The 14,940-nt window shown below is 37.5% G+C and overlaps 1 protein-coding gene across 4 annotated transcripts in view; it reads right to left on the reverse strand.

The window, feature by feature from the left end:
* The window catches only part of rufy2 (RUN and FYVE domain containing 2), a 28,099-nt gene that overhangs the window by 2,818 nt on the left and 10,341 nt on the right, over positions 1-14,940 (reverse strand). For 3 of the 4 annotated variants that reach the window (XM_034871530.1, XM_034871522.1, XM_034871513.1), the window contains 16 exons: positions 14,799-14,916; positions 13,762-13,863; positions 13,206-13,329; positions 11,578-11,642; positions 11,375-11,440; positions 10,264-10,333; positions 9,904-10,005; positions 9,586-9,702; positions 9,401-9,493; positions 7,819-7,893; positions 7,617-7,714; positions 2,611-2,730; positions 2,044-2,173; positions 1,789-1,883; positions 1,157-1,205; positions 861-941 (listed from right to left, as the gene is read on the reverse strand). In XM_034871530.1, the coding sequence (XP_034727421.1) occupies positions 861-941; positions 1,157-1,205; positions 1,789-1,883; positions 2,044-2,173; positions 2,611-2,730; positions 7,617-7,714; positions 7,819-7,893; positions 9,401-9,493; positions 9,586-9,702; positions 9,904-10,005; positions 10,264-10,333; positions 11,375-11,440; positions 11,578-11,642; positions 13,206-13,329; positions 13,762-13,863; positions 14,799-14,916 (1,505 nt within the window). Of the gene's footprint in view, positions 1-860; positions 942-1,156; positions 1,206-1,788; positions 1,884-2,043; positions 2,174-2,610; positions 2,731-3,464; positions 5,571-7,616; positions 7,715-7,818; positions 7,894-9,400; positions 9,494-9,585; positions 9,703-9,903; positions 10,006-10,263; positions 10,334-11,374; positions 11,441-11,577; positions 11,643-13,205; positions 13,330-13,761; positions 13,864-14,798; positions 14,917-14,940 lie in introns of those variants that run through there. The other variant, XM_034871539.1, reaches the window with a different exon arrangement.

Here is a 14,940-nt window from a genome sequence, read left to right on the forward strand (position 1 = left end):
GGGTTTTATTTCCCTTTATTAGATAGAGATAGTGGACAGACACTAACTGAGTGAGCTATAGGCCGCCCCTAGTATAACTTTTTGACATACTATACTATGACTTTTTTTATTATTATTTTTTTTGACTTAGTATAGTATAACCTATTATTTTTTTTTAATATAATTTTTTTTTTTTTCCCCCTTTATTAGATAGAGATAGTGGACGGACACTAACTGAGTGAGCTATAGGCCTAGCATAACTTTTGGACATACTATACTATAACTTTTTTATTACTTTATTTTTATTTACTACAGTATGCCTTTTTGGACATACAATAGTATGATGTTTTTGATATACTATGTCTTTTTCATGAATTTGTCCCACAAACCTATACAATAACATTTTTTATTACTTTTTTGACATACCTATATGACTTTTCTTCAAAAAAACTCTATATTACTACTATATACCTAATATTCCACTTTTGTTTAAAACATTATTATTCAACATTTCAATGAAATTCATACTAATTATATACTATACAATACTATAGTATGGTACATAATATACTAATTCATACAAACTATTATCACTACTTTACCTTCTTCTTAGGCAATTATGCCAGCAATCCAGTTAGCTTTTCAGCATTTATAAGCATTTTCTGCAGGATTTGCATTTTCTAGATCAAATTGCCATATAACTTGATAGATATTTATTTATGCAAAAGGGATGTGGATTACCAGCTTCCTCACCAACATATCAGAGTAGATTGTATATAAAGATATCAGGGGCTCTCAGGTGATTCCCAGTGGCCTTGCTGTGTCTGGATTGGATGTGGGAGCACACACAATTTCCTATTTATGGTCATTTGTACACTGACCTTTCGTCTTGAGATGGAAAACTCTTTCTCACACAGCTTGCAGTGGCTGGCTTCTTTGTCCTTTAACCAAACCTGACCCCCCTGCAACAACACAACACAGTAAATCTCTCTTTTATCCTAACTTTACTTTATGTATGTTACCACACAGCTTATAATTCCAAATCAGCAGGACTAGATTTGTTTCCAGTTTTTCTCTGATTTCTCGCTGCTCTTTTACTAATATCTTTTCTAACTGACCATCTTAGTGATGGAGAGGGTTTAGATTTAATACATTTTGTCCTGCTAATTTACTTCACCTGAAGAGCTTTGTTGGCTTCTTTGATGTCTTCAATCTTGAGTTTGGATCTGATGACAAGAAATACAGAAAAAGAAATATATTATTTAAAAAACAGTAAACAATATTAGCAGGATTTTTTCTTCATTCGAGAAAGCTTGTTTGGCTTTCTAAAGAACTGTAAACTTGACTTCTTAACAAGAATGTAAATTACGTGGGATTTGCTGTAAATTAGCTAAAACCTGAAAAGCTCTGGTAAGGTCCTCTATGATGACAAGAATTTAAGATTACATTTTTTTTTAAACCTGAAATTTTAATGATGAACAACAACTGAACTCCTATTAGAATACACATTTTTTTAAAGGATATTCTTTCCTCTAAAAGACACAACAGGACGTAAGATTTTCAAATCTTACTGAGGACATTACACTTGGGCTTAGAACATTTAACTATCTGTAAAGACAGCTTGATTATGGGGCCGACATAAAATATTATTTTATTTTTAACTATTTTATAATATAACTCTTTCTTCTGTGTTTTATCTGTTTTTATTTTTTAACTGTTTTTAAACTGTTTTTGTGTAAAGCACTTTGAATTGCCCTGTTGCTGAAATGTGCTATATAAATAAAGCTGCCTTGCCTAAAGCATACATACTCGCTCAGTTTGGAGCCTAGTTCCTCAAGAGCTTGTTCTTGGTCTTCACAGATTGTCTTCAGCTGAATGTTTTCATCCTGGAGACGATGGAACTCCTGGGGAAACAAAACACACAAAAACAACGGACGACATGGTGTACATCAGAACAAATTAGATCATATTCTGCAAATGCTGAATCCAACAAAGTTATGCATGTGTAATAGAAAATACAATACAATATCACATAAATGGTACATTTCTTTCTCTCCTTTTTACCTTCTTTAGTCCATTGATCTGCAGTGCCTCTGTGCTGAGATGAGCCACCGTATCTCTCTCTCTGTCTAGATCATTTTGTAACGTCTGCCTCCACTCCCTCTCTATCTTCAGGTCCATCTCCAGCTGCTGGCTACAGGGGCACCACAAACCGGTATATATAACACCAATAACAAGAATAAAGATAACGAGACAGGGATAGGGATATAATGACTAACACATTATATTAGGGCACACTGGTATGGTTTGTATAATGTTTGTTTTAAGTGGGATCAGTTCCAGTTAAAGGAAGAAAAGCTTTATCACCAACAGCTGGCTTACCATGCCACACTATTTATGTTGTGTTGACTATGTTGTTTCTCTCTGAGCACCAGAGATTCTGTAGATTAAGTGTTCATGACCGTGTGTGCATGAGTCTAACTGCCATAAAAACTCTTGATGAAAAGACATAGTCATTTCCCCGTTGCGTTATCTTAGAGACATACGTTTTTAAGCATTGATAATTTCAAACATTTCAAGTATGCTTGTTCTGGTATATAAAGTGTTACATAAAAAAGGCGTTTTGCTTACAGTTGCTTTTCTCTGTGTTCGATCTGCCGCTGTAGGCTGTCGGCCTTGTTGGCAAAGTCCAACTTGAAGCGTCTGGTTCCCTCTTCGGCTGAGGTGCGGTGTCTCTCTGCCTCCTGTAATCTGCACCATTATAACCAGGGACACACTCAGGACCATGGAGAGAAAAAACTGGGGGTGGGGGGTGGGGGGGGGGGTATGGAGGAAGAGGGAGTAAATAAACGAGGAAGACGGAAGGGAGGATGAGCGTAAGGAGGGAGATTAGGGTCTGAGGTTTCTGGGTGAAACCATGAAGGAGGGATGGTTGATGATAAAATAAGAAGGTCGGGGTGAAGGATGACGTAATTTTCTCTGTTACAGCACCAGAGAGGTAACTCAGAAAGACTGCAACCAGGGATGCAGAGTCGTAATGAGGGGTACAGAAAACAATACAAAGGGCTCCAAATAACAATGCTTGATGAAACAATGAAAGAAGGCCTTGAAGCAACTAAATGAACTAAACTAAATGCATTATCTTAATGCTCTCAGACAGTGTTCTTTTTCAGTGATACCTTATATATTCACAGCATTTGGAATCTAAAAAATATACCAATTTTATTATTTTTCACCCGATGTTTCATAGGGAGGAACCTTTTAGTGCGTGTTTTCAGGTTTGGGATTTCGATTTCACGATTTTAATAAATTGTATGTCTCCGACACTTGGACAATGAGGAGAACGATTCCACAATGAGCTGACTCCCAGCAACTGTTGATTTAGAGCATAGATTTAGAGTTGGATAACGCATTAAAAGCACATGCTCCTGTGTCTACACGTTAACAGCACTCTGAAGGTGGCCAAAAACTCAAACCACAACCAACACTTTCAAAACTTCCAACTTTATTGGTCATGGTGATAAAAGACAGTAGTTTTGAGTTTTAATCAGCTGTACTGAGTGTTTATTCATCTACAAATTGAGAGGAGTTACAGTACTATGAACACGGAGTTAGAATAGGTAGAATGATTACTTCCTGATCTATCACAAAAGTTAATAAATATGCCAATACGAGACACAACAACATATTCATGTTTCCTTGAGAGAAGCTCCAGAGGTTTACAACTGTGTATCTACAATACTTTACACTCTGCTCAATTCAGTCTGCTCTGCAGAAACAAAGTACAAGAATTGAGCTGAAGCTGCTGGTCCCACTGAGCAGTATACATCTGCAAAACTTGATTCAACCTTACAATTTAACAGTTTAGGTAAATCTATGCAGGAAGAAGAAAGGCTGCGTTGGAAATCATCCTTTTCACGGCAGAGTGCACTTCATTTACCCTCTGCTATTTTTAAATTGTGTGAAATACACTATCCTTTATATAGCGGCCTCAAAAAATCCAACAATGGAAGGAAAAAAGTAGCATCCATGGCATACAGACTACATTCTACTAACAATCCCACAATGCAATTTGTTACATTTTATAATGTCACCTGTCAGTGATGATGCAAAATGACAATGGTTCATTAGTGTCCGAAATTCTAATGTACTGCTAACTATGGAGTGAACTACTGCATGTGTATTATAAAGAAAGGAATGAATTCAGAAACAGCGAGGGTCATCCTAGCCAGTCAGAAGCAGGTCAGGAGGTGCGACTCATGCAGAGCAAACTGGCAATAAATTAAAAGCATGAGGCTGCACATGCAAACTCCTGTCCAACTAAACATCTGTAGTGAACACTACTGACTAACTGTGATTAAAATGCAGGCAGCTGTAGACACAGCTGTCTATGTTGTATGGTAGTTGTCATGTTTCTGCTCATGCTTTAGCGCTAAACTGTTTCAGCTGCAATAAGGTAAAAAAGACAGCCAAGCACAGAAACACAAGTTAGTCAACAACCTCTGCAGAACCAACGGAACTTATTAGAGGGGAGTTCAGAAAAGCATTATTTTCCTTTATAGAGGGAACGGCATTCTACATTTTTTGGGAGAGTGGTGGAAGTGTCTTTAAAGACCGAATGATATCCAGAGAGCATGTATTTTGTCACATCACTTTATTCTGCATCTCAACAGGAAGCAGAATATGCGAACATATGAAAAGTGTCATACTGTATAAAGTGACAGCTTCTGGTTCGACGGCATACAAATTTGCTAATCAGGACACCTCATTTTAATATATTTGTCTTACTTTTGGCAAATGCTGTCCAATTTGGTATTTCCCCATAAACATATGAAGGGAGAACACCATCTTACATTCTTAGTGCAATTTTAGTTATTAACGGCAAAATTAATTACATTAATCAGAAAAAAAGTAGTTGTGATACGAGCGGGAATGTCCACTATACTCATTCTAACTCAACGTGAACAACAACAACAACAACAAACACAACAACCACCCTATGATTACATCTCAGAGCCAACTGTCTTACTGTCAGTGTTACTGCATTTAAACTGACTACTGGAGACAGGGAGAATGTGTAGCATTTGTATGTGTGAGTGTGTACACGCCTGAGCATGTGAGTGAATAGATAAAGTAGTGTATGATTAATTCAAAGTATAACTGATGTAATATTCCGACAGTTCTCTGACCGGGACATTCAGAGGAAACCAGTTCAGCATAAACCCAGCAACGTTGTCAGAGGAAGATTTAACTAAACTACACAAAATTGCATTGGCCTCTATGAATTCCAGCCGGTGACAATGAGGTTTCAGTAACTAAAAGGACCAAACCATGAGTTCCAGTTTCACTTGATTCTCAGGCTGCTCTCAGGCCTTTAAACCATCTGAATATTGTGCGCAAAAAAACACAAGTTAAATCTGTTTTTTTATTCAGTCATAAGCAATTGTGTGTCTGCATGTGCGTTGCATGTGCATGTTTGTCCTCAGAAGGAGATGTCCTTGACTAGCTTGTACTGGTGCTCTGTGTCTGTGCTGGCACACTTAACAAATGACATAGCAAGCGTTCGGGTCTGACTTAGCAGATCCTTATCACTGCACAGAGGCCCAGGGATAAAATCAAGAAAAAAAGTGAAACGTGGGTTCAAGGGAGGAAAACGCATGGACGAATGATTGGATGGATGGTTAAAAGAGACAAACAGAAGGGAGGAAAGAAGGAGGGAAGAAAGTAAGAAAGGAAGGAAGAAAGGATGTCATACATCAGTATTCTATGTGGCCCCGGTTACAATAAACACTTTAAGTGACTTTTAACATCACAAGCACAGCAGCAAGAGTAAATAAAAGGCATTAAAACACAGACATCTGATTTCAGACTGCCACTGTCATCAGATTTCTTCAGTCTTGATTTATTTTCCTCCACAGTAAGCGTATGAGTAATGAAAAAAGGTGGGAAGGAGAAACACGGAAAGGTAATGTGGACATATAGATGAATAGAACTAGATCAGACAAAAAGTGTAGTGTTTTAGGTGCAGTGTGCACAGAATTATACAATCATCAAATCAACATGAGGGACGTAGGCCTGCTGTCTCTTAGGTAGACACCATGTTAAATTCTAAGGGGGAGGTTTATCTCTAATTAGCCTGTAAATAATTGTAAAAGGTGGCTCTGTCAGGACATTTTAAACTTTTGTTTTAACATTTCCACCTACAACAACACAGAACTCCCACTGACAATAACAATAACACTGTGTCTTGCCGGCATACTGCCCATACACCTTTAGAGCAGCAAAAAAACATTGGATGGACCGTGTTGACCAGTAGACTAATGAGGGGAGGAGGGATCATAAGGCCCCAATGAACTAGCAGGTCACATGATGGCTGATGCAATTAAGGAGCATTGTACAATGTGGTGCATTAGAGACCAAGAGGACTGCAGGGTTTCCTTAAGGAACTAGTTTGGCAAATCTTGATGTTTCTTGTCTTGTAATCAGTTAAATTAGCAGGCGATGGGCTAAACAATAGGATTCAATACATTATTAATTATCATTTTTATTTAGTATTAATACATATTATTGAAACATCTTTAGTAAGATTTATCAAATTGAATCTCTAGGGCAAGTAAAAGCTTTGTATCTCAAATTTAAGTAACTTTTAAACAAAGAATAAAACTTGGATAACGCAAAATAAAACTTAAAACATGACATTTTTCTTGTTTGCCAAAATGTTTGGACGACAGCGATGTGCTATTTTGATTCAACTTATGACAGTGTGTTTATGCTGACTAAATTTAACATGCAAGCACTTTTTAGTGTAATATACTGTATATATTAACACCACCTTCACTAACATAAAAGTATTATTATTATTATTATTATTAATACACCTATAAAAAACAACCTTATTCATCTTCGGGGAAAAGAGAAAATGGAGCTACTTCACATAACAAAGACCATGTATTTGATGGTTGTTTAGACTGCCATCTAGTAACCAATTACATCACAAAAGTGGGACTCAGCTCAACCAATGACAAAGACTTATCAATCCCATCACATGTCGTAATGTCAGGTAAAACCCTGATCATATCACTTCCTTTTATAAGGTTTTGTACTGAGGAACATTTTGTGTTTGCAGGACACACAGAAGACAAACAAACAAACAGTTTGGAGGAGACAAGGATTACAACCTCCTAACCAATTGCCTGCAAGAAACCCTGAAACAGTGATGAGGAAGCAGACTCAATTTCCCCACGTTTTCCCCCAGTTCTCTTCTACGTAGCATCAAACGATACCATACAGAACTATTTATAACTATGCTATGAGCGTTTTAGTAATCAATAAAAACGTCTAGAAAAAAAATAAGTTTGGCAGCTGTGGACTGGGAACATGTTGTTTATTTGTGATTCTTTATTTTATTTTAGTTCAATGTTAAGCGTCAAAGCTGTTAAAAGGGTCTCAGTGACGTCAAACTTACTTTTCTAAAGTGGGATTATGGATGTTTTGGTAAAGCAAAGAAAGACTGCAGTTCAAAGGTTTAAACAGAACAGCAGAGAAGACTGAAAGAGGGATTGAGGTTACACATGGGGCAACGTGATTTTCCTGTTTTGATTAGGGCGTGCTCTTCCTTTACTTGCAGCGTATCTTACCTTTGCTCCAGCTGCTTCATGGTGGCAGTGATCTGATTGGTCTTCTCCTCCAGACGAGTTATAACATCGTTCTTCTTCTTCATCTCCTCATCAGACGACTAACAAATGAGATGGAATCATAAGCAATAGTAAAAATTTCCGTATGTGTGCTGTGTATGATTAAAGAACAAGCACAACCAGGTGAGGAAGTGTGTGTTTGTACCTGCATCTTCTGGTACATCTCTACATTGATAACTTTGACTTCATCCAGTTGATGTCTTAGTCCGATCAGTGTATCCTGTTGATGGAAAAAAAAAAAAAAAAAGACTTCAGTTGTGTTAGGATCCTGTATTGAGTGTCCAGGTTACGCCGTTATATGACTGTTTCTAGTTTCCTACAGCAGTTTTACTATAATTTAGCGTGCTCTTCTATCATTTACATTTTTATTCATCCTTTTATTCAGTCATTTTTGTATGTGTGTATCTATTCATCCTCTCAAATGATTTATTCATTGGTGGTCTGTACAAAATTAAACTCAGGACTACATACATACAAACATACATAGTAAAAAAAATATGGATGAACATTTATGGAGCTTAGTCATATTCTAGGGGTGGGGGGGGGGGATTGATAAAGCATTGTATCGCAATATTTTCTGTGGCAATACCATATTGATACACAGAGGCCAAGTATGCGTTGGTCAGTTTGTCTGCTTGATATTTCTATTTTGCAGCAATAAAACAGAAGTGAGACAAACAAACAGATAAATGTATCTTTTTAGATAAAACAGATGTTGACAAAGTTTCCTTATTGGGACATAAGTTGAAATTGGGAAAAATTTGAAGTTGGAAAAAAGGTAATACATTGCAATATATTGCAATATGTTTAAAATTGCAATAGTATCATATTGTGACATAACAATGTGAGGATATTGCATCGGGAAGCCTCTAGTGATTCCCCCCCTATCATATTCATGTGTAAATATATTTAGGGAAAACTTTGTGTCATGATGCATGACAAATATTTCCATGTCAAAGGGCCCCATGGTCTTGTTGCGACAATGATGGTGCTGACCATACTCTCCAGTCTGACAGCAGAATCACCTGTTGTTTTTAATGATCCCCGCAGCCTCCTTACAGAGTTGTGGTGATGATGCTGCCGCCATGGCACCTACTATATGTTGCAGCTTGGTTACAAATGTCCACTAGTGGTGTTTATAGAGAGGAGTTCACATGTTGATGGTGAAAGGCCCGACGCTGGCAGGGCTGCCAGAGAGAAACGGGCACACAAGCTGGCAAGGTGTTACTGCTCCATGTGAGCAATTACAGGCTGTTGCTAGATTTTTTGTTTGTGTCTCCAAAGGCTTGTTATCATGTGCTCTCTCTCATTGTGATAAAATTCCATCTGGAGAGAAACCAAGTCATTCTCGGATCATTGTTTCACTATTTGAGTCTGAATATATATATATCTCAGATATTACTAGTTGAACTTTTTTTAATCAATTTCCAGTGTCTGCATTGATTAAATCTCAACATTGACAAATTCCATTATGCAAATCATACGTTAACCCATGTCTCTTTGTACATTGTTTAATCTTCATGTATTGTGATTTTTTTTTTAAATTTGCATTAGTGTATTCATTGTAAGTCATTCTGAGTAATATTGAATACAATTAAATGTCTTTTATTTTAAGGTCTTTTCCTACTGTGTACATTTTTCGATTTTTGGCTTGTTTATAAATCAATCAGTGGGAAAAAGGGAAGACAGAGTGAAGTGATACACAGACAAGGAAAATGTATGCTTACCTGTTTTTCATGAATATCTTTTTCCAGAAGTTTCATTGCCATCTCCATTTCCTGTTTCATCGACACCTGGACTAACAGCTCAGTTTCCACATCCTGAACATTAACCACATACATAATATACAATCTGTTACTATGCTGTTTGCTGTATATTTTACAGACACACACACAAGCAGCCAGAGTCTGACCTGTCTTAGCTGACACTCTTCCTTCAGTTGCCTTTGGGCCTCGCTGTACATCTCATCCAAACCCTGACGTGACTGTTTGTATGTATCTCTCTCCACTGACGCATCACCTTGGGTTACCTAAATAAATAACATCAATGGGATGAACATGTCAGTCATACCATGCAACAATTTGCAGTCAGAATTGGTAATAATTGTTGTTGTTGTTTAGGGCTAGAACTACTGTTTTTATTTCAATTTTGGCTGCAGCAAAAATAAAATCAAGTATCCTTGTGTTTAATTACAGCGATGATTTTTGGGTTTGGTCATGTGTGACTGTACCTCTAAATGTTGTTGTGTCTTCATCAGAATAACGCTGTTTTCACTCCTCAGCTGCTGATTTTCTTCCTGCAGTTTGATGATGTTGTTCTTGGCTATGGCTAACTGCACACACACAAAAGTGGACATGTAAGACAGAATAATGCAGTTAGTTAAGATCAGTTTGACAATATTGCTTACACTGACAGTATGATTTCATCAGAACCTATTAGGCTAAATTATCATATGAGATTCTAAGATTACTTTACATGTAACGGACAAAGCCGATAGATCCAGTCATTATGTAGAGACCTGCAGGCTAAAGTGTTGACATTTACCTTTAGCTTAAATCTAATACACAGATATTTTGAGTGTGGGTCTCACCTCCTCTATGAGTTTAGAGTTGGACTTTTCTAGAGAGTCCACTCTGCCCTGAAGACCATGAACTGTGGAGCTAGACATAGAAACAGACACGCAAAACAAAAAGTATAATCAACGTTGATCATTTTTAATTATCACTGATTTCATTGTGCCAACATTTTCTCAGACAATCAGAATGGGATTGTAGTAGTTGTGTTACAATTCAGAACTGAGGGGGTGTGGCTGGGTTAGCTCAGTTTGTAGAGTAGGCTCATATATAGAGGTCTACTCCTCAACGGAGAGGCCACAGGTTTGACTCTGACCTGTGGCCCTTTGCTGTGTGTCATTCCCCCCTCTCTCTTTCCTTTCATGTCTTCTTCTATCCTATGGAAAATAAAGGCCTAAAATGCCCCAAAAATATTCTTAAAAAAAAAAAAAGAACTGATGGGGTAAAAATGTGTAACTTAAACAGAGGTTTTCCTTATTTTGATTAGATACAGCGCAATAGAGAACAACTGTGACCTGTGAGAGTTGTCAGCATGTTTATTAGATTTAATGGCATTCACAGGTTTTGAGGACTGAAGTGTCTCATCACAGACTGACAGACTTGACTTTGACCTTTACTAGCCCTATAATTAGCTCTTTCACAGCTGCAAAATTTGAAAAAAAGAGTTACAAAGCCTATAATTCCATTTAAGACAGCAGATGAATCCATCTTAATTTAGATGAGATACTGGGTTTGTAGGAAAAAAAGAAAAAACAAAAGAGGAAGCGTGACTGACAGTTTGTGCTTTAATGAGTCTGTCTGTAGGAACAGATGGACAGAGTTGCACTTCTGAAACAACCAGACTGCTTCCAACTGAAACTAACTGAATGCTGGATCTATTTTAACGTGTAATCTGTCTTCTGCCTTTGATTCATGTATTATAACAATGGTCAAACATCAGACAATCAACAGATGTAAAACAAAATATGAAAAAATCAAGTAGAATGACTGCATGTCCAAATCAGTGCACATAATTTCCTTGAATGTCCTTGAAGTTTGTAAAATCATGATCTCCAAGAATTTGGTGGGCTACGCTGCAGACACTGTTAACAATAAAACACAATTCTTTTTTTCTTGTATTTGTCTTACTTGAGTTGTCGGTTCAGTTCCTCAACGTAGTTCTTCTGATCCAAGATGGATGCTATCTGACTATTCCTGTCCAGAAACAGATAGGAAAAAGAGCTCTGCATCACATTTCTTTTTTTGGGGGGGGGGGGGGGGGGGGGGGGGGGGGGGGGGGGCTAAGAGACCCTTTATATTAAATACAGTAGAGAGACAATAAAAGATTGTACCTTTCTTCACTCCTGTAATCATCAATGTCATTCTTCAAGTACATGGAGAAGTCGATCACCCCAACCTCAAATAAGACAATAAACAAACTAGCGTCACTCAAAAGGAAGCACATTCTGAAAAGAAATGATTGCATAGACAGAGATTTGATGAGATGAGTCATGCCTTAAGTATTTGCAAGCCATCAGAACATCCACAAGAATTAAGGATGTTTACAATGGTGTGGTTAATGAGAACTCACTCAGGAAAAACAAATGCTTAGTGTAAAAGTGACAGTATTGAGTTAATATCCAATGCATTTACTATTAGCGCTAGCAGAGCTGGAACATACACCTAGTAGTCTAAATTCTTAGTCAATCGACAGAAAAATAAATAATAAGCAACTATTTTGATAGAAATAGTTTAAAAATTGTTTTAAAAGATGTATTTAAGTTAATTTAAGTGAAGTTAATGGAAACAATTATGTAATTGTAAACTGATGTCTTTGGGTATTGGGCTCTAGGAAGTTGCACTTGGTGATTGTTTCAATATTTGTCTAGTGATTGAAAAACGTAATTGGCTAATTATTGATTAATCAGTAATAAAAACAAAATTGTTAGTTGCAGCCTTTGGAAGTAGGAACCAAATACGTTTCAATCTTGAATGAATTGTAACATCTTGGCTTCAGGAATGGAATCAGACCTCATTTACACTTGCCATTGAACGTACAATCTGTGTGTGGTACTCGGTCACTTTGGGATCAGAAAACACACAGGATCTAAAACAACAACTAACCATTCCAGATCACTTCATGTTACAAGTATATTAGCAAAGTTCAGTCAGGTGTGGCGAACACAATCTGAACAGGGTGTATCCATTAGTGAGAAAAGGTGTTTGCACTCAGGACAAAGTCACAACTCGCGGAGTGGAAACGTGACACCACAGCGTCTGCTTTCCATCTGCCTGATAACAAGATAACATGACAAAACATTTCTTGTCTGCATTTCTGCTTTCCAAAACAAGAGTCACTGAAGATGAACTGGTTCACGTCAATGAACTTGTATACGCAGGTAGTGGAGTTACGTTATTTTTGTTGACATAAGACAAGCATTTATTTTCTACTTATTATGCTGCAAGCAGAAAATTAGATCAAATTTTAAAGAGAACAGAAAGAAGAGTAGACCGCATACCAGTTGTACACCGGCTGAGGCTGGTCATCAATTTTTTTTAGACCCATACTAAGAAATATTAAGCTCTTTAACATAGATGTTCCACAATTATGCTGTAAACAAGATCCACCATTGTGCTGTCTTTGCTATTTTAACACTGACCCAAAGAACGGCAGCATAACGCCACCCAATTGTGTGCAATTCGGGATGCAAAAGAGGAATATCCTGTAACACAATACAGACAGCATCTAGTTTGTGCGTGCGTGTGAGTGTGTGTGTGTAGTCCGACGATGCCGGCTGTCCCTATTACACAGACGTTGACTCAGCTCTACCTCAGCTGCCAACTTAACAGCGGAACATCTCTGTCCCCCCATTGTGTGTTCGTACGTTTTATACAACACAGCAGGGCGGGATACCAGTGCAACAAATCCTGCCTTGAACAGGCTGTGTGAAAGGGGCTACTATCGCAGAGAAGTGGTTACCTGAGAGTCCAGGTCCTCCCCTTTGACACACAGGTTAGCATCGATGACATTCAGGCCCACCAGCAGGCCCACTATCACGGCTCCCTCCTCCTCCAGCATCAGGGCTGAATTCTCATAGAAATCACTGTGGAGGAAGATACAATAGATTCTCAAACACTTAAGGGAAATCTGCTAAAAAGCAAAAAGGGAGGAGCTTTATTTTAACATTTTATCTATGTAGTGTTAATACTGTGGAGGTGAAATATCTTTGGTGTAAGTACAAGGCAAGCTGTCAATTTTTATTCCAATTATTTTCAGGGAATAAAGCAATATGAACTGCTGGATTTGTGCACAGAAATGTCATTAATTGCTAAATATATGTTAATAATTTAATATAATTTGATAAGTATTATAAATTAATTAAAAATTGTAGCCAAACATATTTTGTTATTATCTGAAACATATTTTGTTAAATGTGTTTTAAATCAAGAATAGTTAGAATGTAATGTGTGTAGTTATATTAGTTATTTAAAATTAAATGTACTTACTGCTATACAGTATGTACATGTGTGTGTACCTGAGCAGGTCTTTTCTGGTGATGAGGAGTCTTAGGTAGTCGGCCAGCCGTTTTTGCATGAGAGCCAGACGCAACCAAGCTCTGGCCCTGCCTAATGGAGTCCTGGAAAAACACACACCACATACACACACCACTTAGAATATAGTTTTGAAGATCTAAGGCTCGTGGTGCTGGACATTGTTACATTGATCTTTGGCTTTGTCTTGTTTTGTTGTTTGGATCTAATTAGGTTCTTCTATGTGTTGTGTTTATTGCAGTTTATATTTAACATGGGCTCATCTTATTAACTTTTTTCTCTTTTAAAGACTTCAATCTGACTAGACAACCATGTTTTGCATCTATGTCATCACACTGAGTAAAATTGTGTTTTTAATGCGTAACATTATTCTAGAGAAAAAAGGTTTGCATTGTCTTAGATGGTGTTGCAAAAAACGCTCTTCTGCCACATCTCCATTAGTCTGACTCAGCACCACCAAAGGAAACACAAAAACAACAGCTGTTCCCCATTTTGCTGGATCCGACGAGACCTGAATATGACTTGATTTTAGGCTAGAAGCTCTGGTATGTATTGACTGATAAAGTGAATAGCAAAGTAAAGCATGACATGGAAATCATGTGCATGAATGAGAAAACCAAAAATGCTGATTGCACAATAAGCAAGGCACTGGCAGAAAATATACTACTACACCATTGCTGATCTATTGCCAAAAACTGACAGTACAATTACTACTTCAATTGGTCATTTTAACAAGAAGTCTGACTTAATTTGGAAAATGTGTCTATACTGGCTCTAGCAGTTAAAAATAGACAAAAGAATAATAAAGACATAGTAAAATAGGGAAAAATGAGGCAGCAAGGAGAGGAAAGGTGAAGTAAAAGTAAATCATACTCAGGTATTTCCCATCTTAGGCACATATCACATGCTCTTGTTCCTGGTATACGCAATGTTTGTTGTTGTGTTGTGGCTCATGTTCCTCTATCATGATGTTAGGTAAAGTTGTTAGGCACAGGTGTGCATACAGAAATGTACTCCTTACTTAAGTCCAGGCAGGTCTCGTACAGAGGCGGAGATCTCGGCTGCTTCAGGACAGAGTTTCTCCACCAGCTCCAGAGGACCCCACAGAGACTTGTTAAAGCCCAGAAAAGACTTCTTCACTGTGCACAAGATAGAAAGAGACT

The sequence above is a fragment of the Etheostoma cragini genome, chromosome 1 (assembly GCF_013103735.1).
Source record: "Etheostoma cragini isolate CJK2018 chromosome 1, CSU_Ecrag_1.0, whole genome shotgun sequence".
Classification (NCBI taxonomy): Eukaryota; Metazoa; Chordata; class Actinopteri; order Perciformes; family Percidae; genus Etheostoma; species Etheostoma cragini.